A 27,734-nucleotide genomic window follows, 5' to 3' on the forward strand; every position below is an offset into this window, starting at 1 on the left:
CAATAAATAAAATAATTACCCAAACTGTATCCCATTAATTAAAGAAATGTTTGCAACTTACTTTTGCCATAAAAATTGATTTATGAACTGCGCTTTAAAATTTAATGTTTAATGTTAAATATATCGTCAATATTCTTTTTTTTCGATGATGAAAGGATGGTTGGTACCACGTGATAATATGCTTATCATTCGATCTTTGATATCATTTCGTGGTTTCTGCAGCTGAGCTTTCTCTTTAACGGGGATCGACAGAAACATTTCTGACGCCGGCGGCAACTTTACACATAATTGTTCCTGCTCTTTGCGGGACTGTCGACTAAACAGCTGCCTGGTCAAGAGATAAACCAATTCTATTATGCTCAACACGGAACCACCGAGACAGAGACCGAAGATCCCGCCGAAGGATGCTGAAATAATTTCCGTAATTTGGTTACTTTTAAATTAAACCAATCGAGTTTAAAGATGGTCGATGATCTCTCTAGCTAATCGAAATTCAACTTACCGAGGAGAGAATCCCAGCTAAGGATGCTGTCCTTACGGTATTCGACGTAAGACACATCGCCAAAAAATACGTACACGAAAGACACTTTGCTTATATCGAAACCGTGTCTGTAAAAGTGTTAGAATTTCTACATTCATAAAAATAATATGAACAATAGCGAAAGAAAAGCTGTTATTGATTTTTTTTAAGATTATAAGTAAACTCACGTTAGATCAGAGTCGAACCCTACATTCTGCATTTTAATATTTTCCGGATTGATATTGTACATCATATCGCTACACTGAGGGAAGCACTTTTTACAAGTTCCCATCGTCATGTAATCTGGTATTGATTCTGAATTTTAAAAATCACACTGTTTAACTCTGTACAATTAGACTATATTATACATATGGATTATACATATGATATATCTGATTGATTTTTTATATATAAAATAATTACTTTCTTACTTCGTATGCTCAAAAGGCAATTTACATCGGACAAGTAACATATCCTCTTTCCCTTAGCTGCCAGTTCATTAAAGATTATAACGTACATGTTATTAATTATATGTAATAGTTTTAATTATACTGTCACTTATATCGTATTAACCCTCCAAAACTGACGGTAAATCTAATAGATCTATTATAAATCTTGAATTTTCTTATAAAAATAAATTTAATATTTATTTTTTACTTCTATGAATTACATTATAATTCCTTGAAATTAATTTGTGTCTTCTAGTTAACATAAATTAAATAGATCTCACAGGTGCAGCGTTAGTAACTGTGTTAAAGCATTTCCGAACTATCTCTTTCTATCAAATATATTTTCCACGCTTATAATATTAAACCGTGTAATATTAAACATTGAAAGTACCAAGAGAGAAACAATGTACATAATGTTTGTGGATATTATATGTATGTAATTTACAGGATGTTTTAAAAGTAAAAACTATAAAAGCAAACTTGAAGAACATATTCTACTAAAAACACTTTCTTTCTCTTTTAAGATTTAATTTTTTATCGACGACGCAAAATGTCACGATGACATTTTAAACGTCATTTCTACTTTTTATTATAAAATAATGAATATAATCGAATTTAATTGAACCATTTTTATCTTAAACGAGAATTAATGTTACTAACTAGTTATTAAACATTATAATGAGGTTGTAAAAATAATGAAAAGTTGAAATTGAAGAATATAGCATCTTACAGCATCTTAAGGAAAAATCCATTTAATAATCTTGTACACTCACACATCTCCGGATAATAAAAGGGCAGGCAACCGCATTGATTATACATGCGTTCGGCTATGCAGTCCGATATGCACGATTGATAGCTGTAGCGAATCTCGCCTGGTATCTGCACGTGTATTCACGTAATTACGAAAAATACATTAATTTCGCGAAGAGGAAAGACGCGAGCGTTTACGGATGTTCTCGCATTAAACAATGCGTGATCAAAGTACACAATTTTACCTCATTGTCGAAGTAGCACAAACGTTTCTCCAGAGGGATGCCTCGCAAACTTTCCGTCCCTCTAATGAACGTGCCGGCAATAGATATCGTCAGGACGTGACCGGGTAGCACGGACGCGATGTGTGCACCGATGTCGGGAAAATCAATCGGGTCGTGTATTATAATGGAGGCCCCTACGTAAGGGCGCGAAGTAGCCTTGTACATATCGGGTTCAATGTTCAAGGCGACAGCGAGTCCCACGTCGCGACCGCTGCCGGGCGCGTTCTGCGGAGAGAAGATTCACCGTGTGCAATCGCAGAATACAGTTATAAAAATTAACGCGAGAATATAGGATGTTACCAGAATTTTATGCACACCCGGGAGATCGTCAGAGGTGACGTTAAAGTTCTTAAAATTGGAGCGCGTATCGTTGACCCTGCAATGCGAAATGATGAAAACGTAAAATAATGCGCTTAAATAATGCGCCGAGTGAATCTGCATTAGGCTGGTGCCAAAGATTTTTTTCTATCAATTTTCTGTTAAATCAATATCTAGAATCAAAATCCTTTTGAAAATAAAAACAAAAAAGAATTTCTTTCTAGGTGAAACAAAAGTAAAATCCATGGCAGTTATGCAGAAATTTTATCTGCAACTATATGCGACAAATATGACGAATCTTTTGCACCAACTCAGCTTAATAATCATTCATCTAAGAAAACGGTATGTATATCTGCGGGAATTACATGTGTTCGACGTTTAGTTCGTAGTGGGAGTTGAAAGCGCAACAGAAACCCTCATTAGACTTGACCGTCTTGAAGATCTTACCACAATCGTAAATCTTGCCGATCCAAGCGCATCGCAATAGAAACGCACTGCACGGCTGCATCAACTGCGAGCGACATTATTAATAATTAAAAAAACATTATTTTTAAGAGCTCGATTTTTTTTCAGTCTGAATAAAATCCCCCTGAATGGAGGCATGGATTAATCATCAGAACAATTCATTTTTCACCTGCTCCATAAGTGTTTCGACCGTCACACCGAGATTATCGAGAAGCTGTCTCGCCGTCACATTGTCCATAGAGATCTTATCATCGGGTCGTATCAGCTTCATTAGAGACGAGAAAAATTTGTCGCTGTCGTACTCAGTGAATCCGTTCGTATATCTATGAATCGCACAAAATCGGAAAGTAATATGGAACACAGAGATTCAACTCTGTCGACCCGAAATTAATTAAATTCATGATTGGGTAAGTTAATATATTTTTTTAACTAAATTAGATTAATGAATTATAAAATTAATTCAGTTAAGTTAAAAGTTATATAAATAAAAAACTAACACAGTTAAAATTACGTGAAGATTAATTTAACACAAGATAAAATAAAAGTTAATTTTGATAAGCTTTATTTATATTGAATAAAAAACTCATGTAATTTATTTAAATCAGATTACCAATATAATTACAGTATCATCAAATATATTAAATATTTTATTTGTAAATTAAGTTATAATATTAATTATATAAAATAACAGAAAAATTGTTTTAATGCAGAAATGTATTTTTATTTTATAATTTTTTTCTTTCGTCCAGATAAAATTTTTAATTTAAGAAAAAAGTTAATAAGTTAAAGTTTATACATTACAAAATTAACTGGTTAAAGTTAAAAATTAAATCATTTAAAATTAATCAAATTAAATTAAAAGTTATTAACTTTTTCACTTTATTATTAACTGTCAACTTTTTAACTAGTTTCTATCCAACCCTGATTAAACTGTTTTTCACACATAGATCGACATGTCGGATAGACGCGAGAGATTCGTCGCACTTTATCAAACAGAATTAAAAGCAAAATTTTAGCAAAACCAATATAAAACTACCGGGTTTCAATATAATTATTTTTTCATTTAGATAAAAATTTTTAATCTTTTTTTTTAAGAAACCTTATGTTCTTTACTTAATTTAATACAAGATTTCATGAAAAACCAACAAACTGATCCTTTGCACTCCAACTCGAAATATTAATAGATTTTTATTAATATCTTACAAATATTTGGTAATAAGGTCGGCATGTGGACGGTAAACCTTGTTATTGTTACATATAGTAACGGCCGGAAAAGGGATGTCCCATATCGGATTTGACGTGTAAATGGTCGTCACTATGGGATTGCTCGAGTAATTCGCCCATAAGCGCATCATCAATATAACGCAGAACATGATGGAGAATATGCAAACCTGTCGAGTGTAAAAATAATTATGGAATCCCGGACAGATATTACCAAGCTCCTATATCTTTGTTTTTGAGATCATTATAGAGTCCTTACCACGAACCAGAAGACACTCTCGATTATCGATAATCCGTCCATACTTATGTAGCGAAAACCATGTAGATTCGTATTCTCGCAATAGACGCAAAACCACCCCAGATATTTTTTCATTCCGTATGCCAAGCATTTACGATATCCTATCGTGATATTCCAGAATATTGATTTGTTTAACGCGCAGAAGAGATAAGTGAATATAAATATCGATACTGAGCATTAAAAATAATCAATATTAATAAATAAATTATAGTAATATTAATGTCTTACTATGTTTTAAATTGTCGAATCTAGCTTTCTTATTCTTTTTATACCACTTTTTCTTCATGTTTCCTGAAGCCACCACGTTAATGCTTATGAAAAATAAACTGACATGTGCCAGGGAAACTACCGAATGACTAGATATATTGCCAGAGACATACTGTAATTTCTTCGACCAGCGAGTACTCTTCATTTCCGGTTAGAACGATGCATGTCATTCAATTTTCTTTCAATATCCCTAAGTAAATTCGACGGAATGATATTAAGGCTCCAGTGTGATGGTTCATACCTAAACATCCACTCTATTTTGATTATCAGTTCGCGAAGGTCGTGAATTACTTACTCCAGTATCGTGAGGCTCTATAATTTAAGATTCATTACATTGGACTAGTTTTCTGATAAGTAAAAAATTTCTATTTTTGAAAGTATGACACATTTAACAAATTTGTGATCTGAAAATTTATCAGTACAAGTCCAATGTACAAAACATTTTATATCTTTATTGCAATTTTAATAACTTACTTTTATTCACACAAAGAACTTAAATTTTTATTTAGAGAATTATTAATGTTCTTCATCATATTGATATTAAACGTGATACGTAATATCAAAAGGAAGGGTGAGTTAATTTATTCGATTTGTTAGCTAACTTAAAATAAAAATAAATCCTTTGTACTAACTTTTATTTGACAAATAAAAAGTATCCGTTACAAATAATTGTAAACTGTTTATCTTATATAGTACACGTAATCGTGATACGTACGAGTGTATAGGCGCTCTCTCTCTCTTTTTCTCACTCTCTCCCTCTCTCTCTCAATTTCCCATTTTTGTGATCATGTACGTTATCTCTTTCAATCCTGTCGTAATACCAAAAACCCAGTTGCAAACCGGTTTATATATTTTCGTCGTTATTTTCCCCATGCACACACGCATTCAGACACGCACACGCGTCTATACACGCATCTTCACGCACTGCCAGTCATTCATGCGTGCTTATATGCCTCATGTAATAAAATGGGTTACAGTTAACAAGTGTATGTAGATACGCGTGTTTGTGTGTTAGACGAAAAATGCATAACACGCGGACGAAGTTGCGCGCGGTATATGCAGTTTTGATTCATTTCACGGTATGTAGTTTTGTTTCATTTGCGATCTCACTCGCACGCTTGTGAAAGCAAAGACAAATCGCGATTCCTTTTTCCATATGAATCGAGACAATTCCGCGAAACTATTCACAGATTGACAGTCATAACATTTTCTTCGATGATAAAATAAAATTACTCGATCTCAGGCAAGTAAATCGAAAAATAAATGTACAAATATTTACCTCGTGTAACGTTAAAACGTTAAACAAAAAAGGCATATTTTTCTTTTGGTGCTCAGCACCTTAAATCCTCTTGAATTTGAACAATGATGTAAGAAGCGCAATAGCACCAAAACTAAAAAGTAAATAGAAAAAAACTTTAGGAAAGCTTGTCTCTCTGTAAACAGTCGATTGGAATATTGTTGCGAGAATAACGGTAAATCTTTCTAAATCTGTAAAGTCCATCATATGCGAATTTACATATGTTGGTAATTTTATTTGACATTTTATGACCAACCGTGTCATTGCTCAAGCTCTTTGTGTACTTATGCAAATCCACGCGCGATGATCCTAAAAGTGTAACAGATTGCAAATGCGTCACCTACTGGTCGGTATACCTTTATATAACGGATACGTTTACACAGTCAAGATGCTTAAAAATGCCCTTTGTAGGCACCCTGATAGGGGTGTCTACTGACCAGACTAAATATACTTTCAGAGACTGAGGAGATAGATAGAAAGAGAAAGAAAAAGAGAGAGAGAGAGAGAGAGAAAGAGAAAAGGATATTACAAGTTAACTTCGGGTGACCATCGGTACGCGGAAAAACTGGAAATAGCGATTAGAATGTTATTGTTCATGTTGTCCTTACTTTATGTTATCTGTCAAAAAGGTTGTATGGCTTGATATAGCTCGGCATACATCATGACAATTCAATCCTCCAATGAATACAGGAATTCAAAGATATTTCCATTCCTTACCCATGTTGAGCATACTCATCCAAGCATTAAATCGACTATGCATGGACGGGGCTTTTACGTGATTTCAAGTGATCGCTTGAATAACCATGAATAGCTAAATAATACCTTTTTCAGTACAATTATTTTTAATTGCACTTAAAAAATCACCAATGTAACCGTTATTTGCCAAAAGATACTTCCGTTCGAACAGTCATGTTTAAAAATGGTACTACATAGTAAAGGTATATATTTACAGAGATCATGTTGTATGCCAAATTCGGCTGTTATTTTTGAAATACTCGCGATTTTACCTTCATGTTAGGATTTCAGCAGAAGAATTTTAAATATCGAGGGTAATAACAATCTGCTGATATATATATCTCAGTGACAACAGCGTCCATAGACTGATATTCATAATTGATTCTTATTTCAAGACAATTTTAAATGATGTCTTAAGATGCTAATATGGCTCTGTGATTAATTGATGACATCTTAAGACAACAATTAAGACGATCTAATGTATAAGAATTAACTATGAATACCACCAGTCTCAGATCAATCTATTTTAATTCGCATCTTTTTCGCAAAATTCTGTACAAATAATATAGAAAAATAACTGCACGGCGAACGAGAAAAAAACTAGAAAATATACTTCACACTCATTACAAAACCTATAAAACAATGACATGTCACTAAGATATCACTATGACGAACGTCATAGCAGGTTTAATTTTGTTGTTGCCATTTTCTAAATCAAGTCATTCAATAGTGGTTCATTCTTCGCCGATGGTACCCCCTTAAACTTACAGCGCGTCTCTTCATTAATCCTAAATATTTCTATCCATTATAACACTAAGAACGCTTACGCGTCTGCTAGCGGATAAAGATAGGATTAATACAGATTTGGGATAGAATATAACGCAAAAATATGCTTATCAATAATCAATCATATAGTAATAATAACTATAATAATAATGCAACAGCAGAAACGCATATCTGCCAATATATGCGGCAATTAAGGAAGAAAAAAAGGATGTTAGTAGGTCTTATGTACAGTTTCTTCTTGCGAATATACTTGTCAGTTCTTTTCTTGCAAAAATGTTTGCTTAATAAAATCTATTTTTCTCTCTCTCGCTCGACCTCTCCGTTCCTTCGACACTGTTGCTTTCGCATTCATTCTATGCGCATTTATTCTTACATAGGATTTTAGAATTTGTAAAGAATTTATCAAAAAGCTGGGAAAAAAACGTAACGGGAAAAGTGTGCGTTGTCAGGTCTCGATGTTCAAGAGAGTCGCGTCTAATGGTTTCAAATTGGCTGTCTCGCGTCTAATAGTTTCAAATTAGCTGTTTCGATGCTCATTGGTACAATTTATATAATTCAAAATTAAAATGCTTTGATTTTTCGTCGGGCGAAAGAGACAAGATCTATTGATGACAAAAAAAGAAAAAAGAAAAAAGAAGATACACGATGATTGAATAATGCGCGTTTACGATTAAAAAATAAATCATTCTTTGAACTTCCATTAAAGAATAAATACGTTTTTTCGGGAATGCTAACATCGGGGAACGTGATGCGGTTGCTCGCCAGTTTGAAACCCCCCGCTGTCACATCGACAGTATGTGTGCCTAGCGGACACGATACAAATAAGAGAATTCTATACTAAAGAAAGGCCGACATCGAAAACGTTTAACGGTACTCGATTCATGAATCGATTTACTCTGCAGGCTGTAATAAGTGACCACCATCCTTGAAAGGGTTGTCACGTAAAGGTCACGTTAGCATTGACCACAAGCGTTTATCTTCCTGGGAGAGGGTGATTCGCGTGTGGTATACGTATGTGTGTATGTGTTTGTGTGTAGTGTAGTGTAAATTCTATGGGTTATTCCCCTGTGCGCAACACTCTGTCGGAAATACCCCAATTTCTAGCGCGCGTTTCTGCAGGTGCATGTCAAATGTACTTGTTTCAGGTTCCACTTTCAGCGTTTGTATGTGTGTTTGCCCAAGAAATATTTCTAAAAAAAAAAAGTTACAAAAGCGCATCTTTGGCTCCCCTCTTGCCCGAATGCATCCCCACCACGTTTTAGTAATGATGCTCTGCATTCTCGTGCACGCTGAAACAGAAAGAATAATAAAGATTTTAATCTCCGATAATGAATTAGAAATAAAGAAAATAGCACAGATGATAAAAAACTATAATGGCATAGTTTTTTAAAATAACTTGTAGAAAATTTTTCTCTCTAGTTGCTATGAGCTATTTTCTCTAAAAATGATTTATAAAAAAATAAAGAGCAGAATAATAAGAATAGCAGCATCTCATATTGTAAATAAGATTAAATAATTATATATCGATATAAAAAGCTTAATTGGATATTCAAGCGACGTTATAAACGTAACTCGGAATATATCGCAAGATAAATCGCAATGACAATAGCGCACAAAGCCTTATTTTTTTATTAGTATGCGTCAAAAATGAAATCAGGTTACATGAGTTATCAGAAATCAGAGATAATTTAAATATGAATAAATGCTACAGCTCTTATCTGGCTGCGATTAGTTGACAATTATAGTCATTGTTGAAGGAAATGTTACTGTTTATTCGTGCGAAATTACGACGCGTTGATGAGCAAACGGGACGCAGCGGGAATGATGTTAGTTCCAAAAGCAGGTCTCAGGTAGAGGCGAAGTTCTTGAACGCCTTTGTAGGATGATTAGTGATTCCTTGTTACATCGAAAGTAGAACAACAAAATCACTAGTCTTCCATACAACGGTGCTCCATTCTCCCTCACGATGGGCTAGAGATTCCTCCAGCGCGTCGTCCTCCTTCCGTCGATCTTTCTCTGTTCTGACTCCTTCACCTTTGCGAATGTTACAGTAATACCTCGATCGTTTGGTTAGTCGGATTGGGTTAGTTCCTAGAGATGTGATGAGTTGACCTAGTGTGATGGCGGCGATATCAATTAAAAGCGGATGAAGTACGAGAAATTATTATCGCGCGTGACAACGACGAAAGAGCATACTCCAATGTATGATTAGACACAGCAGCATATAAAATCGAAGAGTCTAAACATATATGTATACCACATATATCATTCACATAATGATAACGTATTATAAACTTTATCTTGTATAAAATTAATTATAGAGATGATACATTATAACATATAGATTGTTATTTTTAATTTCTTCGATTTTATTTTAACAATTTTTTAATCATTAAAATGTTTATGCGAAGCTTCGCAAACTCATAATAAAATAGCAGCGCAGGAAATGATAACAATATGAATTTTACAATGCCATACAAGCATTATGTCGAACAATTTTTATTACGCAATTACCAAAACCGTACATGCTTAAACATCATGGGTCTCATAATATATTCTTTTATTTTTATTCAATGTTGCAGTTACAATAAACTATGTCCAATTCCAAGTTTTGTCAATATAATATAAAGGCGATATTTACAGTGTTAACATGAAATAAGAAGCAGATTCTTATGTTTGATGTTAAGTAATAATGATAGAAGTACATGTCGTAATAATTACCTCTGCTGTAGCAGGTACTGGGCCATTTGTATCTGACTGGGAATCCCAGTAATGGTAATGATGCGATCGTTACTACCGGGCAGTGGCTCGTCTATAGTTATTCCAGCACCACTGTCGGATCTAATCTTTCTGATTCTCGCACCACCTTTGCCAATTATAGCTCCGGCCAACTGCAAACAAAAATAAGGTTTTATAAATAATTAAGCGTATCTTACTTCAAAACATAAACAACAAGACTAACAAGAGTAAGATCAAATATACTATAATCGAAGACAATTCATCAAACGTAACGGATATTTATCTACCATAAATTATCCTCGGAATAAAAAAAACACGGGAAGTAATCCTACAGTTAACTTACGTCTTTCGGAATAGTGACTTGTGTACTAGTCTTGTTTCCGCTCATGTTGCCCTGGTTGCCTTGGTTGTTTCCTCCCATAGGAGGGCCACCCATTCCCGCATTACCGCCACTACCCAAGCCATTGGGCGCGCCTCCTTGCATTCCCCATCCATCACCTGTGACAAAAGAAACATTAACGACTCATATTTCACGGATATGTACAAATACCCGAATATTTTGGCGACATACGATAATTTAACGGAATGCTCGTATTTCATTATCCTATTTCAGTATCCTAATCTTTGCTGCAGAATATTAATATTTCTGTAGAATTTTAATATTTCTATCGCAATAAAGAATGTTCAAATCTTCCGATTAAAGGTCTTAGATCAAGACATTCCTTTGATCACCGCTTAAGTAGATCATCAAGATTTTTTCTTACCGTTATAATTTCCGCCGCCGTATGGTGGCGGACCTCCTCGGTTTCCGCCGCCGCCATATCCACCGCCGCCGCGGCCACCGTCATAACCTCCTCCACCGCCACCACCTACGCGCGAGTTACCGCCGTATCCGCGATCCGGGGGGCCGCCGGACATTCCGCCGCCGCCACCGCCGCCACCGCCACCTCCACCGCCACGCGGACCACCTCGTGGCGGTGGAAAACCACGGTTCATGTCACCTGGACCGCCGCCACGGTTATCGCGTCTCGACATTCCGCCACCGCCGCCACCCCCGGCACCGCCGCCGCCACCGCCACCACCGCCACGGCCACCGGGACCGCCAAATCCACCGACCTTGCCCTGACCACCGTCGGCGTTTCCATAACCGCCATAGTCATCGGCATAAAAGTCGTCGAAGTTGTGCGGATCATAAGGATTGTTTACACCCTTCAATGGTGACTGGAAAATAGAAAATTTGACGTAACAATTTTCTTTCTCGAACACTAGTCTCTACGTGTTATATATTATACGTGACTTTAAGCCAAGTCAACGGAAAGAGATATATCATTACTAAAAAAAACTGTAATACATATTCAAACGTGAGATTTTCAAACGCTACAAGAAGATGCAAAACAACCATTTTTTTCTGTCCAACAAAGAGATAATTGCCCGCATGTATAAGACACATAACAGCATAACTAGTAAAGATTCATAGGAAAGTCATGACCTCGTGGTATACTCACGGTCTTAATGGTGGCGATCAATTCACGTATGCATTCGATGCACGTCGTAGGTTTTCCGCAGATGCTGATGAGGCGATCCGTGCTGCGGGGGCAGGTGTTCGAATAGATCTTGATCCTGGCTCCGGTTTTCTGAAATGCAAAAGGTGTTCGAGCATGTTAGATAATAGCTATACATAATACGGGTTCAGAGATCGATGAACCTTCCTACGTACAGATTTGCATTAAAATGAAAAAGCACAATTAAACATACTCTTTAACAATAATTTCCGTTGTTACTGATTAAAACTAACGATTTTTTCAAACATTTTTCAGCTCGAAATGCGTGATTTTGCACATGAGAATTTTTCACATCTTTAAAAATTTCAAGATTGCAATTAGTCTTTCTTCTACTTTCGACTGAATAATCACTGACGTAACAAAGTGAATAACTCAACTCTTTATACATGTGACAGTTCTTTTTAATTATTCTGGGAATCGAGAATGAGTCACGATCAGGGTGTGATATTCCGTCCGCTTTCTCAACAAGTCTCACCTACCCCTCTCGTTAACGACTTAACAGTGTTCGAATGTTTTCGTACTCGCTCCACTAATCTGTGTTCCGTTGTTTGCCGCGAGCTTTCTAAGTAATACCTCGAGACGACAATGTTCAGATCGCGTGCTGATGGTCATTTACCAGTCCTCCCCGTACTTTCAGAGATCGCGATCACGCCACGTTGGAAAACGTACAAACCATTCGGTGGCACTTAAATTTTTCTTAAGCTAATTCGACCTGTCGTTCGCGTCGTAAAGTAATCAAGACACTTTTCGACGACAGCAGACGAGATCTACGGCCATAGGTGAAACGAAATGTTATACGAGTAATTTTGCGCATTTCCACAAGGAAAGAGCGGGGACGATGAATTGACAGACAGTGATACATACAGGGTGGAGATAGCTTTGATGTGAGTAACGCAGAAACGAAAAATTGCCGATAACATCGACAGCCGTGTGCTCAAACGCGAAATATCCAAAACAGATAACAATCTAGTCCGTTTCGGGTACATATACACGCGTGCCGCGTCCGGCAACCGTGGCATTGTGCGGAGAAATCGCGCCGTTTAATTACGCAGATCAAAGCAACCCATCCCTCACCGAAAACCCCGCCAGCACCCTACAGGTCCATTCAAACGCTTCCGACGCAGACAGTCCGGCAATATTGAGGCTCGCACGCATCTGTTATCTGGATACAGCATTAATTCCCGAAGTGATAGAATCGAGGAGTGTATACGAAGACAGAGGAAGAAAGACAGAATGCAAATGCAATTTTTATACTCTGAAAGTTCAATCGATGCAATTTCACGGCGGAAAAAATTGCGCGATTCCCCCCTCTCTCTTTTTAAGAGAAAATGAAAGCACAAAGACACCGTTACATTTTGTTTCAATGTAACAAAAAAATAATCGATTATATTTGGCAGCGAATAAATGGCTTGCAAGCAATATCGCTCGCAGATACCTACATAATTGGTCAATGGAATTTATAAGCATAAAACGGCCGAGAAATAAAAGCCGTCCGTTTCCAGTGGGCAATTTGAAACAAAAATCGATGGGGGACGCCGTTGCAGATGGCCGGTGTTCACATGACACGCGCGCCGGGGAGAAGGGAGGAAAATGGGAGAAAAGCGCCAAATGTGATTTTAATCGAATTAATTAATTCTGTTGATCGCGACCACGAATCAGGCGGATTAATCTCGCGATAGAAACGTGAACGAGCGCGCATTCTTACGCGCGACAACAGTTTTGGATTGACAAGAATTGTTCTTGCAACCAGCATTGTGTCTCTCTGATGTTTCAATCACTTCGCATTCCTCAGAGCTTATCAAGTTTCATTTATATTAGCCGCATGTATCCCCCGATTTCCTCCAAAGAAAACAAGCGCGTTGCGCTTTATTTATTCCGCAATCAAAGTAAGATTTATTGAAATAAGAACTCTGGGAACGGAGTTTCATAATTAATCGAAGAGGGATCGCTAAAAAGGGGGGAAAATAAAAGATAAAGATGAAAGCTTCTTGCTGTAGTGTTTCTTGACTTGCATTTCTTACGAGACAAGGGAAAGGAGAATCCTCTAAAGAAACTAGAAAGAAACTTTTGTTCGCCTGCCTGGACTTTCCTCTGACATTTGGTATCGGAAAAGTTGAAAAGAACAACGTGAATCAATTGAAGATACTTTGAAGAAACCAACATGCCGCAAATAGCGACGTAAATAGTAGTATTAGTTGCAAGAATTTCATGAGATTATTTCGGTCGAAACGTCGAACGATATTGCAATGCGTTATGTAGACAGTACAAACCTTCCCTCCAAGCACCCCTTGATTGTTCTATGCAACTATGCAGATTTTCAATTTTCCAGAAGTTTCCAAACTTCCGAAACTTCTCGCGATCGCAGTGACTTTCGCCTTCCCCCATCGAATGTACATTTTCTTGAATATTCAACAGACGATAGAGATAAAACTAACTAACGATCCTTCAAAGATTCAAGGTCGCGAACTTGAAGCAATTGTATCATCTTGTGCTTTTACAACTTAAAATAAGATAAATACGCGTAAGAACGTCAATAAATCTCCGGAACTAATGTTTATTTATACCATTCGCGTTCCTCGCGATTCATGTTATTTCCAGCGAGATGCCATTAAATGTAAAGAGATTTGTATTAGAAGATTAAGGTGGCTGTAACGTGCTTATGGTAATTCGGCGCAAATATCCCGAGGACTTCAAAGTCCTCGAGCTGGGTGGATAACCATACGAGAGCGGTTTCGCGAGAATGAACCGCACTGCGCCACCGAATTCGCGTTTGCTCAACCGTCCTTCGTTGCAGTGGCATCCGTAGCACAAGTTTACAAACTTCCATTGGTATTACTGGCGGCGTCATGCACTAATCTAAACGCGAATCGCACTATTCAATTCGACAATTCGACGCGACAAAGTTCCGTCCCGCGACAAGTTTCGCGTCGACGAATGCTTTTACGTAAACGCCAACGCACGAATATCGCAACAATTACAATTGCGTAAATGTTAAATGAATCGAAAGTGTTACGACTAGACGTAAAACACAACATTCCCCTTTTATTAGAACACTTAATGATAATAGTTACAAACAACCGTCGAGAAATTATAGTGTGTTCATTTTACTGCTGACTTTAGACGAACACGATTAGATTTTCTGTATTTCCTGACTTCAATTTTTCCATTCAATTCTCGAGCAACTAGTTTAAATTAATTGTCAACTAATTATTTTAGAGACAAGACATATAAAACTTCAAATTCGTATTTGTGCATTTAAAAATAAGTTAAAAATTAAAAAATTTGCAGAGAAATATAATTACGATAAAAATAATTCACAGTTTAGGTACAAAAATAGTTCATACAAAATGAAAAAAAAATGAAGGCCGTGAATAGTGATAACTCAAAAGAATTATGTTTTCGATAACAGTAAACTTTTGCTAATGGCAAAGATAAGTTTAATAGTTTTCAGTTATATAAAGTCTAAAGCCTAATGTGTGGCGTCTATTTCTGCAAATCATCACCGGTGACCATCACCAAAGAGGTGATACCTCTTGATGAATTTTCATGGGATCGTAGTTCACTAAGATCTGAAATTCATATTCACCGTTTGTGAGGAAGCGCAGCCATTCCGTATTGGTGCTTCGATTCACTACTGTGTTTAGCAACTGTGTAGTAACTTTATAGTAATACTACGGAAAAACGCGTTTGTGTAGCCACAAAATCATCTTTCAGATAGTCTCAGATATTGCTTTCGAATCAGGTAAGAACACAAAAATCCTCTACGTAAAAATTCGTCGCGATCAATCAAAATAAACAAAATAATGTTTGCATTTTATAAATCACTTGAAATCGCATTTTCGCCAAAGCAAATAGGTCTATACAAGGTTCTCTGCCGAATATCTCTTTTATACCTTGACGGTATTATGAGATTAAATTTTACATTTCCCCATACCCGGCTGGTAAATACAATGAAAAAAAGAGTTTGGTAATATTTGGTACCACAAATGATAGATTGTATTATTACATTTGATAATACTTACTAAATATATAGAAAAATAAATTTTTTTTAGTTATATTAACTAAATATTTAATTGGTTTTATGTATTTCACACAATATAATATTTGGTAGCAATTACTAAATTCTTTTTTTCAGTGTACAGTGTCGATTCTCGATCAGTGCCGCATTTGCACAATTTAAATAAGTAGTAGCGATCAGATTAAATATTAATAATGCAGAAATATGTTACGGGATTCCATGTCAGATCGAAATTGAACGATATATGAAGACCATACAATAAATAAGATATCGCCGCCCGATACCGCGCGCGCGGTGTTTCGTCGGAAATGTTCGACGTGGACGAAAAATACGGAGAAAAAAAAAATTCACCGTGTGGGAAACCGTTTTACGACGTGAAACGCGACGTACGAGAGACCCGCTTTCGCCGTCGAGACATCCGCGAGGAGAAACGAAAGGAAGGCTGGAGCAGTGGCTCTGAATGCGCGAGATACTGAGAACGCGACAAAGCGCGACAAAACGCGTCGTCGTCGTCGTCGTTGTCATCGCTGTCACTGCAGGTGTGTCGTTTCTTTTACAGCCTGTTTTCCCTTTCAAAGTGCTCGCATACGCGACCAATCTGAGACTGAGATCGGCTTAAAATATACCGACGTGTCGTCCGAAGGTAACGCAAAGGTAAATCTTCACAAATTTTCACAAGACGATATAATTACTGTAACACGTAACAGAAGAGAAATATCGATAATGAAATTTCTTTTTCAGTGATACCATGACGACTACCTATACGTTCGACGAAGTTGCCCGTCACAATAACGCTACGGATTTGTGGATCGTGATACACAATGTGGTCTACAATGTCACGACGTTCCTCAAGGAACATCCTGGAGGCGAGTCCATGCTGCTGTCAGTAGCGGGGCAAGATGCAACAGAGCGTTTCGAGGGTAACGGCCACAGCCATGACGCAGTTATCCTACGCGAGAATTACAAAATTGGACAACTAGCAGAGGGTGAAGTAGCAAAAACAAACTTCGGTGAATCAAAGACAACAAATAAAGGTTTGATAATTTCTCGATTGTTTTCTCGCTTAAATCGCATCATTGCGGATTTAACATTACTCAAATCTATAGCTTGTAAATTTATTATAATATCGTGCTATAAATGCAATAAACATATTTTCTTTAAAAAGAAACAAAGGACAAATTTAAACATTTTTTACATTTTGTTTTACATGTTCTCAAATCATTTTATGACTGCAGGAGTCTGCAAATTACGAAATTTTTTTGCGCAGTTTTCTTTTTCTAAATTATCTTTCAGATAATTTAAAATTGCTTCGTGTTGAAATAAATCCTTGGTTTAAATATAAGTTTGAAAAAATGAAAACAAATGTAATCTAAATAATTTTAATTAAATAATTAAAGTATAATTAATTAAAAACCAAAACATATTATATAAAACTAATTTTATCGGTTGTCTATAAAAATCCGTTCATTAGTACATTAGTCATTAAAAAACAATTTACTGCAATATTGTTAATATAAAGGATCAAATTCATTTCTGAAAAAATAAATGAAAACTATTTACATAAAATTAAAAAATGTACTTTAAAATTAAAAAACGTCGATACTGTTGCTTACGAAGTAAGTCAAACTTCTGTTCGCAACATTATGTCAACGTGATAATGTTTCAAATACTATAATGTTTCAAATGTAACTTATGTATATAATATTTTCCTTCAATTTCTATCAGCAATGTATTTAATTACTATTGGATTATTCTAGCATATGAACAAGAAAAGATTATGAATAATGTATAACAAATATTAAATTCATTACAATAATCCTGTTGCTCTTTAGTACTCTCTAAATCACAATCAGTGAAAACTCGATAAAATCAGTGAAAATACACTGACTTTCAGTGATATACTTATAATCATTCACTGATTATCAATCAGTGAAATAAATACACTGATTTTTCAGTTACTATACACTAATTCTGAAATAAAAATTAGTAAAAGACAGTGAATATTCACTGATTATCGCAGTTATAAGTATGCTACTACATCATAATCAGTGAATATTCACTGATTATGATGTAGAGAGTATAAGAATTATACATATTATCGTTACAAAAAACATTTTCTTTTTATTTGTAGAAATAAAAGAACCAATGGAAGAAGAGCAAAAACTCGACTATCAAAAAGGAGAAGTGCAAGCTAGAAATATGACAATGTTCCTATGTGTCGTTGTCGCATTTTATGCCATAATTTTCTATTGGTTTAATATAGTATAAGACGATTCATGTACGCAATATATTAATTTTAACATAATGTTAAAAATTTATGAAATAACATGTTATAGAGTCATTAAAAGCTAAGTTTATTTTTCTTCTTGTTCACATTAAGTCTTTTAATTTATTATCTTTAATGATGTAAAACTTTTCTCGAGTAAAAATTTTATCAAATATATAGTTATCTCAAAACTTACTATTTAGAAAAATAAGAGTATAAATTAAATTAACTTTTGACTTGATTTTTGATACGTGTGTGTGTATTCATGATTATTGAAAACATACAAGATACAATATGTAAAAAAATCCAGCAAAATATATTTTCTCTGTAATATATTAATATATACACATGTAGTTAATAACATAATTGATGGTTTATGAAATCTTTATAGTAAGTAAAGTTTTACATTGATCTTATTAAAAAACTGTATATACACACACCCACATATGTACACACACACACACACACACACACACACACATATTTTTTATGCGCATGTATCTAGTACGTTTTCAATAGTCATAAATATGCATACAAAAAGGACAATTATAATCATGACCCATATATATATATATACACAATGTATATTTTTTTTTTCTTTTTGTGCGTATAATGTATGCGCTTACAAAAATGCGATCGACCAGCTCGACTATCATGTTTATCTACCTGCGATTTGTGCGGCGTCACTGTGACTAGACGCTTTTGCATATGAATCGGACATCATGCCTGCCACACAGTGTGTGAGTTCACAAACAAGAATAGTACCTAGCAATTTTATATAAAACGTCACGGAAATTGCCATTATTCTTATAGCGTATCTCTCTTTGAAAACAGAACTTTCAAAAGATCTTACGTTGCAATTAGATTATCATTATCACAAAAAGAAACTCGGAGGCAAAAAATCTAACACATATCGCGTATAATTTAACATATTTATTAGTCAACATGCTGACTGTATAATTTCAAAAAGAATATGAAAAATAGATATTTTTATTCATCATTTTTATCTATTTAAAATACCGCCGATAAAATTTTCTCCGATAACCGAAAAGGATTGTCAGAATTTCTTGTTGTTTGAGAAGTATAGTATGCAAGATAAAATGAGATTACTCTATTTTATTGGCATTTCTAGACACTCTTTATATTGTATGTTATGACTAAACCGACAAACTTGAATTGGCAGAGTTGTTTTATCAATTCGACGATCCTACGAAAGTGAATTCAGAAGTAGATTCGTAGCGCGCGAAGTCGCCTCGACTGATTGATTGCAATCTCGTGCGTACTGTTCAGAGTTGTTTTTACAACTAAGAATACCCTGAGCGATCATCTGTAATCTAATTATCACGAGCTTTCAAATGGAATTTCGATATGACATTCTTTATATATTTCGCACAATCAGAATCTTTGTTATAAAAAAGAACAGTATATTATTGCAAATTCGTAAGCTTTTAAGCTAAATAAAATTGTTCGAATCTGTCATTTAAACATTAGCCATGATATAACGCGTCAGTGTAGAATCTAGTTTTAAAAGCATCAGTTGGTAGCGTTGCGTGACGCCTGGCCTCCAGATAACATGAGGAAAGTTGCAGCGGTGGGGTCAGAATGACGAGAGGAACGACGGGGGGAATCATAAAGCTGAACGAACGACAGGCCGTATTCTGTAGTTAAGGCGAGTGCAGCTGTGAGGAGAGGTTCACGCGGAACGTCTCGTCGACGGAGATCATCGAGATACGTATCTGCGTCTCATTTGCGCTACTGCCACGCGTTCTCTCTGGAACCGTCTCCTCTTTCCTTCAGGAAAGTCGACGTATCCGCAACATTCCCTTCGGAAGTGTGAAAAGGAGGTACGTGGCTCGGCAAACGTCTAGTCTCCGTTTGGCATGACCACACACACACACACACGCGCGCGCATCCCCCTCCCTCTTCCTCAAACGTGTTTTTCCTCGTGAAGAGACGCGACAAGGATCCAAGGAACCATCCGTTTTGAAGAAAAACGTGGAAAAGAACGCTATCGATCGTCACACTTCTCAACTCGTATCTCGCTCGTTCCGACAGTGGAGATCTCGCAAATGAACGTCTCGAATCGGTATCTCGTCGCGCAGCTCGCGAGTGCACTCGTTCAACTGCCTGTGATCGAATGAAGTTTGATTATTGTAAAGGTTGAATCTGTGATCCTTCAAAGGCATATATTGACTTCTCCAAGAGTAAACGAAAAGCAAGAGATGTAGTCTCTCGAGGTGGAGCTTTCTCTCGTAGGAATATCCTCGCTTTTGAGAAACATTTTCCCCGCTGACTTTTCCGCGCATCGCACTCGAGAAATTACACCGTTATGCAAATTTCAAGAAACCTATTAACCAATAATCTCCAATCCTACAACAGCGACATGACGTTTCGATCCGCGGAAACTGCTGCTTATTAAAATCACTGCGTAGTGATGCTGCTATGGCTAACGCCCATTCAAGTGGATGATTAGTAAAAACACAAGCATAAATATCTAATATCTTCGTGTCATTAATATTGCGAGATGAAACAATAATTACATGATACATGTTTATCGCTACCTCCGGTGCTACATCTAAATTAATATGTCAAGTCACTTTAAGACGTCATTATCACTCGAGTATATAGATATAGATTAAATTTCGAACAACAATTCACAGAGTAATCAAAAATAACTGCGATTTCTTGGTAACCGACCGAACGCTCGTTACGTAATCACTCTGCTGACCTCGGCGTCATTTTATTGTAGAGCTTGTTAGATGCTGTAAAACGCATGCATATACGTTCTTACGTTCCTACATGCGTATTTCTAAATTCATTTCTGACATCACTCTCTAAAGCTATTAACGTGATAATAACATTATTATTAGTTTTTCTATGATTAAACACTATCAATTGCGACTATGATCATATTTGTATAGTCTTACCGAGAAAACAAATTAAAAAAGATAAAACAGAATTATAGGTGTGATTACCGGAAATATTCTTTCATTGCCCGAAACAAAAGATTTTAGCGTTATTGATCGCAAAATCGTTACCGAACCACCAATTCAAAAACCAAAAAATCAATTCAAATAGATAAAATGTAATTTACAACGGTTACCAGGTGCATTCTTGCTTTATATAAAACCAGGAAAAACGTTTTACGTAATACTGAAGCTCCGATAAAAAATTCTAATAAATTCTCTTTTTCCTCAGATTGGCTGCACGAAGAAGAAATAGCGAAAAGTTGGTGAAACATGGCGCAAAACAAAATATTTACGCGAAGCGAGATTGAAAAAAGCAACAAGGATTTAAATAAGAACATATTTATCTTGCATGACAAAGTATATGACGTCCATCGCTTTCTCAATGAGCATCCAGGTGGCGAAGAGATCCTGATAGATCACAAAGGCAAGGACGCCTCCGAGGACTTCGATGATGTCGGACACTCGAAAGACGCGATGGAGCTGATGAAGAAATATCAGGTCGGCGAACTCATCGAATCAGAAAGGTCGAACAAATCGCCAAAAAAGGGGTGGGTGGCAGGATACAGCAAGGTAACGGAAAAGAACGTTAAAGGACCTGGTGTGCCTTTCTATCTACTGTTGGGCGGAATCGCGATCATAGTGGGTCTCTTCTTTTATGCGTATTAATCCGCTGGAATTAATCTGCGAGAATACTATAGATGTGTGACAATGTGATAGTGTGATGTCAAAAATATCAGAGCAGAAGAATATTTTTGTATTAGTTTCTAATGCTGAAATCCAAAACTTATCTTAATAATTATTTTCTTCGGGAGAGAAGTCTTACTTTGTATTCGCAGAATGCCATTATCTGTATATTAATATTTTTAATATCTAAGCACATTGTTGATGTTACTGCAGTACTTTTTACGAGGAAAATATAACTGTAAAATTAAGGATTAACCGCTTAGATAATAAAAACGTCAATTTTGAAATCGATCAGGGATTTTAAATGAAATTAGAATGTTTTCCAATAACTTTGATCGTTACATAAATCAAGCAAAAGTTTAATTTAATATCTTATCTCAAATAATATTATTGTCTCTGTGTATGTTACAAATTGCTTTAATCCAAAGTAGCCTACGTACCAATATAGACATATACAAATATCTGATAAATTAAAAAATATTGACGTACATTCAAGAAATTTTTAAAAATTCCTAATAAAATATATTAATAAATATTATATATTTGATTATTTTATTTAACCTTTCTCTCGTTTGAACGAACGTTAGTAAACTTTGTATAATACCGCGTTACGCAACATGTAAAAACGCGACATGTAAAATCAAGAGAAACAGAGAACACGAGAAAATTGACAATTCAAGACCAAATGATACCTACATATGTTATTTACGAACGTACATATTTTATTCACAACAAATATAACAATTATAACTTTATGTTACCTGTATACATTGTACCATGTAAAAAACGTCTTTTAAAAACGCGTGAGTTATTGAGCTATCGAATAAGAACTTTTATTGTGTTGATAATTGGTTCGAACCGTTTGATAGGTGTTACACGTAATTATCATATGCCTATCAATGCTAATTGTAACCTAGAGCGAACGTTACGCGCCCGCGGTCGTCCACGTGTCGACATTTACATATCGGTCATCCGGAGGGAGGGGTTCGTCGTTTTTCCAAACAAGTGGTGGAAAGTGGTCGCATTGTCGCGTCGCCACGTCCGACTACGCCCGTCAACTTCACGCGTGTTGGAACTCGCGAGGGGGACACAGGGGACCGCGGTGACATATGTGGAAAACCGCATATCCTTCCTGTCTTGCCATCTGTTTTACATATCGACTTCCGGCGCCGGCGAAAACTTTGAAATGCGCCCTCTGGCTTCTCTGAGTCGCAGGGTTCCTCAACTTCTCATAATTTTGTCTCTCTCTTTCTCTCTCTCTCTCTCTCTCTCTCTCTCTCTCTCTCTCTCTCTCTCTCTCTCTCTCTCTCTCTCTCTCTCTCTCTCTCTCTCTCCTTTTCGCTTTCATCTCCTTCTCTTTCGCTTTTCTTTTCATCATTATCTCTCTCCATAAACTCTTTCATTCGTTACGCAAAGGGATGAAATTTTTGATGTGACAACAGTTCTACATATAAAAAACATTACATCATATGAAAACCGCGACGTTGGTGTCTTATTTTAGTCAACTTTATTCAACACTTGTATTCATGATTCTTTGGACGCAATAAAGAAACGATGTAAAAAAATTGCCACAATGTCGTGACAATTGAGTAAATTAAGCGAATTAAAGTAATCAGTTACAGTACGATTATATTGATCTGGATAATTGTTTACACTCTTCGATATCAAATAAGTACGAATTATGCAAATCTTCGTCGTGTAAATTCTAGCTCAGCCGATTCGAGACGTTCCTCGTCTTCCCTGCCGGCGGCGGTAAAGGATCGTTTACATTTAGATACCGGGGCAGAAACGCGATTTTTTTCTTATTTCTATTTGCCGACCTCTCGACTATGGCGCTCGGCGTCGCTCTCTTTGCGAGGAAACGGAAACTCGATACGGTCCCTTTGAAGGGTCACGATTTCCTCTCCTTTTCCACTCGGTGTAACGTAACTTTAAAAACACCGATGCGTGTCTCGGAGTAAGGTGGACGTAAATTTTTCAAAGGATCTAATGCATGCCACTCTAAGAAAACCACCACTGGTAATGCAATCCAGTTCACGTTTCAAAAGTATCTTGCGCTTATTGCGCTTTCGATTTCGCGGCCAATCGCGAGTCATTAAGTCGCGCCGCGCAGAACAGAAAGCTGACGGCTAATAGGAATAAATGACACTGCGATGATTTAAATAATTTTCTGCTGGGTGGCGCAAGAACACGCCGCAAAGTCGTCCGCGATTGTCCCACGAGTGGGAAGAACGGAAAGAAAAATAAGGTGCGCAAAGAAAGAAACCGAATCCGCGGTGAAATGAGGGAAATTCTCAAATGGACGTAACGAGTTCCCGGTAGTTTTCCGGTTGCTTCTTGCTACCGTCCACTCTTATTCCACCCTCGCTTACTTACTTTCCCCTTTTGCCTCCGCTCGTCCGAAAAGCAGCCATCTTTCCAATCTCTCTTAGATAAGGCGCTTTAACGGGGGAGGGGAGGGGGGGAAAGAGGGAGGAAGGAAGAGAGAAAGTGAGAGAGATCCGCAATAAGACGCTATTTTCCTCGTTGGCAACGAGGAAAATGAACTGAAGAACGCGCGGTAACAGGTGCATATGTAAAAGGGTAACAAATAGCAGAGAAAGAGACAAAGTACTGGGGCGCGCACGGAATCGTAAGGCGCGTTGCTGCCGCGGCGAGGTTATAATAAATATTCTGGTAAATGTGCGCGCGGCCGTCCCGCCGCGTTCTCGAGGACGGTGATATTTCACGCGCCCGAGATGAGCGCGCGGCACGCATGCGAATTTATGCGGCAAATTGTTTTTCCACTCTTCTTGTTTGCGAACGCTCGGCTGCCCGGCCCGCGAGTGTGCACGTGTACAGACGAGGCGGCGCACACGCGCGAGGCCCAAGCCGATACAGGCAGGAAGATGAATACGATAAAAATTTAATTGCCCGAAGGATAGATTGGTCTATCTGGTTCTCCTTCGCGCGGTGCAGGTTTGCCACACCGCGTGATTAATAAAGGGTGGAAATTTGTCCGATAGCAATAGCAGCCGCACCCCGCACCTTCGAATGACGATTCGATCGATTCGCGTTTCATCCATTTCTCTCCGCGCCCATAATCGCGATGCGACCAAGCTGATTTATACATGGAACGGGTGGCGAGCGAAATTGCAGCCAAGTTACGGCATTTGCAACACGACGGCAAACAGCACGAATAGGTGTTGCTACGAGGAAACGTTGGAACGAAACTAGGAAATACCACGGTTTCGTTCTCGTTGTACGGAATCTCCATTTCGCAATATTGTTGCTCTCGGGTAAATGAATACAACTCCGAGAGGAAATGTTACTTGACGCTTCGTCTCCCGACATGAATATCCATTCCTGTCAAAAGAAGGGACAAGTCGCGATAAAATATCAGAGAAGTATTTGAAACCAACAATTATGCGAAAACATCTACTTTTGGTTCACGCAGCATCACGCGCTCGTGTCTAAAGCTGCATCAATGCTCGGGGTGATACGAATAAAACATCGATCCATATGAGATTACGGCATGGCCGTTAGAGTAAAAGAGTGCCTAAAGTTTTCAGAATGTGGACAAGTAGAGAGGAGTAGAGAGAACGACGCGAGGTCGAATAATGAGCGTCATCAACTTTTCGAGAGTGTTTTAACGAACTCCAGACAGGTCGTCGTCGTCGTCGCGGACAAGAAACGGAGGGGAAAGAAATGCTGAAGAGCATTTTTTTCTAGGTTGCGTGAACTGACAAGAGCCAGTCTACTCGTACACAGAATCGATCGATAATCAACGAGAAATCGACGCATGGAATATTGATACATTCTTCAAGTAAAGGTGTTTTAATATTTAAAGATCACTCAAATGCAAATGTCTGTTCAAACTTAAAGAAAAAAATTTTTTAATTTTTTAAATATTTTTCAGATATTTTTAAAATTTAAGATACATTCGATTATTATTTAGGTTTTTTGGCCTTCTTTTTTTGTCAAAGCGAATCTCAGTGCTTAATAACATTTCTATATTAATTATTAATTGAATTTTTCAACTTTCACAAAAATTTCTTAGAAAATTCAACTTTTTCAAGCATTTAAAAATATATAAAAATCGAAATCTTAAAGCATGCCATTCACGTCAAATTATGTTACAGATAAACGAATAAAAAGAATTCATCGGTTTTCAATATCCTCGCTATATTTCCGAATGTCTCACAGCGAGTCCAATTCTCACTCGCAGTAACGATCAAAGACGACAGTCACGTGGCGGAGTCCGTTCTCTTCTCGGAGAAGTCCAAGCTCTTCTTAGTGGACAGTCTAATATCGCTAAAAGCTTTTTAATAAACAGTCTTAGAGCCTCACGACGAGTGTGCACCAACATGTGTGCCGAAGTATACGTTGCACACGTATACACACGGGGCGAATCGCCTCTATACGAGATTCCCGTGGGGGATGGTTGAGGTACGCTCTGGTCGAAGAAGCTCTAAAGAAGAGGGAGGGGAATAAAGTGGCGCATAGAGCCGGGGAGGTATCACGAAAATTCGCCTTTCGTAACCCGGCAGACGCGGCGGACGCGATGTATGAAAATGTAGTCCCGTGGAAGGGGTGAGAGACGAAAAGGACATCCGTGGGGAGTGGCGACATACGACGCGGTGAGGGGAGCTGTTTATTTTACAGAGTAGAGGCTAAGACGTACGATATTGTCCTCAGCAAAGTGGCCGGGTTCTATTTTCGAGATCCCGTTTGCTTCCCCTCTTTCCCTCTATCCTTTACATCGTTCTTTTTATTCTCTTTTGCTCATATACTTCGCAGTTCGTTTTCCGCGAACGGCATAAATTTTCGCCGAAAAGTACGGCGCAATGACACGCGAGCTTTCGTTCGCTTATTTTTTTTCCTATCACCGCCCTTTCTCGCGAAGTCAAGCACGAGAGCCTTGTCACTGGAAATTGAATTATAATTATCGCATCTATCAAAAGAGAACTATAAATTAACTAACATAATTTCGAGAAAAAAAGACTGAGGATGGCACTTTCGAAAGTCAAATTTAATATGAAAATATTTTCAATGTAACAAAAGAGAATTCTCAAATGCGTTCTAAGGGCGAAAATCAGTGCGATAAGAAATATCAATGCGATAAAAAAATCACTGCTACGGAAAATTTCGGTGAACGAAATTCATCTCTCGGTGGGACGCGATTTAAAATTAAAATATGACATGTCGAAAGTGAGAGGGAGGAGGCAAAGGGGGTTGCGCTGAAATTCGTTCCTCTCGGCAGACGTGGAAAGTATACATAATAAAAGCTTCCGGATCAATTTTCTCTCGTTTCCACGTGCAAGCCTACAAAGATTCTGGCCTCTCCTTCAGTTTCTTCTTCGCCCCAACGATGAAAACGAAAAGTTACGTAAAAGTCACCGATAAAACTTTCATCGATAACGTGATCTGAACATTCATCGATAATTTATCACCGTCAATTATAAATTTACCGTCTTTTCGCAATCAATATAAATATCATTTTCGATCATGCTGTTGTTGAAAACGATTTTTGTCGTTCTCAGAGGATATTTCGGAAGTTTATGTGGGCCTTTCACCTTTATAACGAATAAAAAAAGTTTCTGACACGCAGAAGTCGGTGCACGTGCACGTCGTAGGTGGATATTGTTGGTGGAACTCGGTGTCAACGCAATAGCGTTCGCAAAAATATTATCGACGAAACCTTCGCCATTGATTGCAATGTAAACCGGAAAACATACAAAAGAGACACGTGCGGCCTAGTTTCCTATCTTCTTTTTAAGAATCCAATCGTTTCCATCTCATTGATAAATTCAAAAAATGTACGTTGTTCCTAGGGACGCCAGTGTCGATAAAATGTGATTTTCATCGAATATCAGCGCGTGAGATAATCCACCGGGGCAAAATTTCATTAACGTCCATTTTCTATTACGATAAACTGTCGCTGTATCGCAGTTTAAATTCAACTAGGTTATTTTGAACTTTTTTTAAAAATAATGTTAACATAAATTATAAATATTTCAATAAAAATATAATACCTTCTCTCTATATAATTTTTATAAAAATAAATCAAAATCAACGAGGAGAGAGGGAAACTTTGAATTCAAGGTTTCGAATTTCAACAAATTTG

General features: G+C 37.1%; 4 protein-coding genes across 9 annotated transcripts in view; 2 read left to right on the forward strand and 2 right to left on the reverse strand.

The window, feature by feature from the left end:
• Positions 1–45: 45 nt before the first annotated feature.
• LOC105837652 (pickpocket protein 28) lies at positions 46–4,717 on the reverse strand. The gene is made up of 11 exons (XM_028190804.1): positions 4,637–4,717; positions 3,990–4,228; positions 2,956–3,109; positions 2,687–2,832; positions 2,304–2,379; positions 1,965–2,228; positions 1,743–1,848; positions 952–1,008; positions 709–835; positions 503–609; positions 46–407 (listed from the first exon to the last, which is right to left on the reverse strand). Exons 1-11 carry the CDS (start codon positions 4,715–4,717, stop codon positions 127–129), a joined length of 1,638 nt encoding a protein of 545 aa, XP_028046605.1. The 3' UTR covers positions 46–126.
• A 473-nt stretch (positions 4,718–5,190) lies between these two features.
• The window catches only part of LOC105837654 (heterogeneous nuclear ribonucleoprotein K), an 84,163-nt gene continuing 61,619 nt past the window's right edge, over positions 5,191–27,734 (reverse strand). For 5 of the 6 annotated variants that reach the window (XM_036288697.1, XM_036288698.1, XM_036288701.1 and 2 more), the window contains 5 exons: positions 11,635–11,763; positions 10,894–11,350; positions 10,473–10,627; positions 10,112–10,281; positions 5,191–8,679 (listed from right to left, as the gene is read on the reverse strand). In XM_036288697.1, coding sequence (XP_036144590.1) covers positions 8,649–8,679; positions 10,112–10,281; positions 10,473–10,627; positions 10,894–11,350; positions 11,635–11,763 — 942 coding nt within the window. In that variant the 3' untranslated portion in view covers positions 5,191–8,648. Of the gene's footprint in view, positions 8,680–10,107; positions 10,282–10,472; positions 10,628–10,893; positions 11,351–11,634; positions 11,764–27,734 lie in introns of those variants that run through there. The other variant, XM_036288702.1, reaches the window with a different exon arrangement.
• On the forward strand, positions 15,172–18,084 carry LOC105837657 (cytochrome b5). The gene is made up of 4 exons (XM_012682613.3): positions 15,172–15,433; positions 16,269–16,363; positions 16,451–16,743; positions 17,841–18,084. The coding sequence occupies exons 3-4, from the start codon at positions 16,458–16,460 to the stop codon at positions 17,975–17,977; spliced, it is 423 nt and encodes a 140-aa protein (XP_012538067.1). The 5' UTR covers positions 15,172–15,433; positions 16,269–16,363; positions 16,451–16,457; the 3' UTR covers positions 17,978–18,084.
• On the forward strand, positions 19,589–22,166 carry LOC105837659 (cytochrome b5). The gene is made up of 2 exons (XM_012682614.3): positions 19,589–19,819; positions 21,174–22,166. The coding sequence occupies exon 2, from the start codon at positions 21,215–21,217 to the stop codon at positions 21,608–21,610; it is 396 nt and encodes a 131-aa protein (XP_012538068.1). The 5' UTR covers positions 19,589–19,819; positions 21,174–21,214; the 3' UTR covers positions 21,611–22,166.

This window comes from Monomorium pharaonis, chromosome 6 (assembly GCF_013373865.1).
Source record: "Monomorium pharaonis isolate MP-MQ-018 chromosome 6, ASM1337386v2, whole genome shotgun sequence".
Lineage (NCBI taxonomy): Eukaryota > Metazoa > Arthropoda > Insecta > Hymenoptera > Formicidae > Monomorium > Monomorium pharaonis.

Excerpts from the sequence above, each read along its gene's own strand:
- LOC105837657 (XM_012682613.3), top strand. The coding sequence starts at position 16,458 with ATGACGACTACCTATACGTTCGACGAAGTTGCCCGTCACAATAACGCT. Across the intron at positions 16,744-17,840 it reads ATCAAAGACAACAAATAAAG|AAATAAAAGAACCAATGGAA; the intron begins GTTTGATAATTT and ends TTTTATTTGTAG.
- LOC105837652 (XM_028190804.1), bottom strand. The coding sequence starts at position 4,717 with ATGAAGAGTACTCGCTGGTCGAAGAAATTACAGTATGTCTCTGGCAAT. Across the intron at positions 4,229-4,636 it reads CGGTAGTTTCCCTGGCACAT|GAGCTTGGTAATATCTGTCC; the intron begins GTCAGTTTATTT and ends ACAAAGATATAG. Across the intron at positions 408-502 it reads TAGCTGGGATTCTCTCCTCG|CATCCTTCGGCGGGATCTTC; the intron begins GTAAGTTGAATT and ends AAATTATTTCAG.
- LOC105837659 (XM_012682614.3), top strand. The coding sequence starts at position 21,215 with ATGGCGCAAAACAAAATATTTACGCGAAGCGAGATTGAAAAAAGCAAC.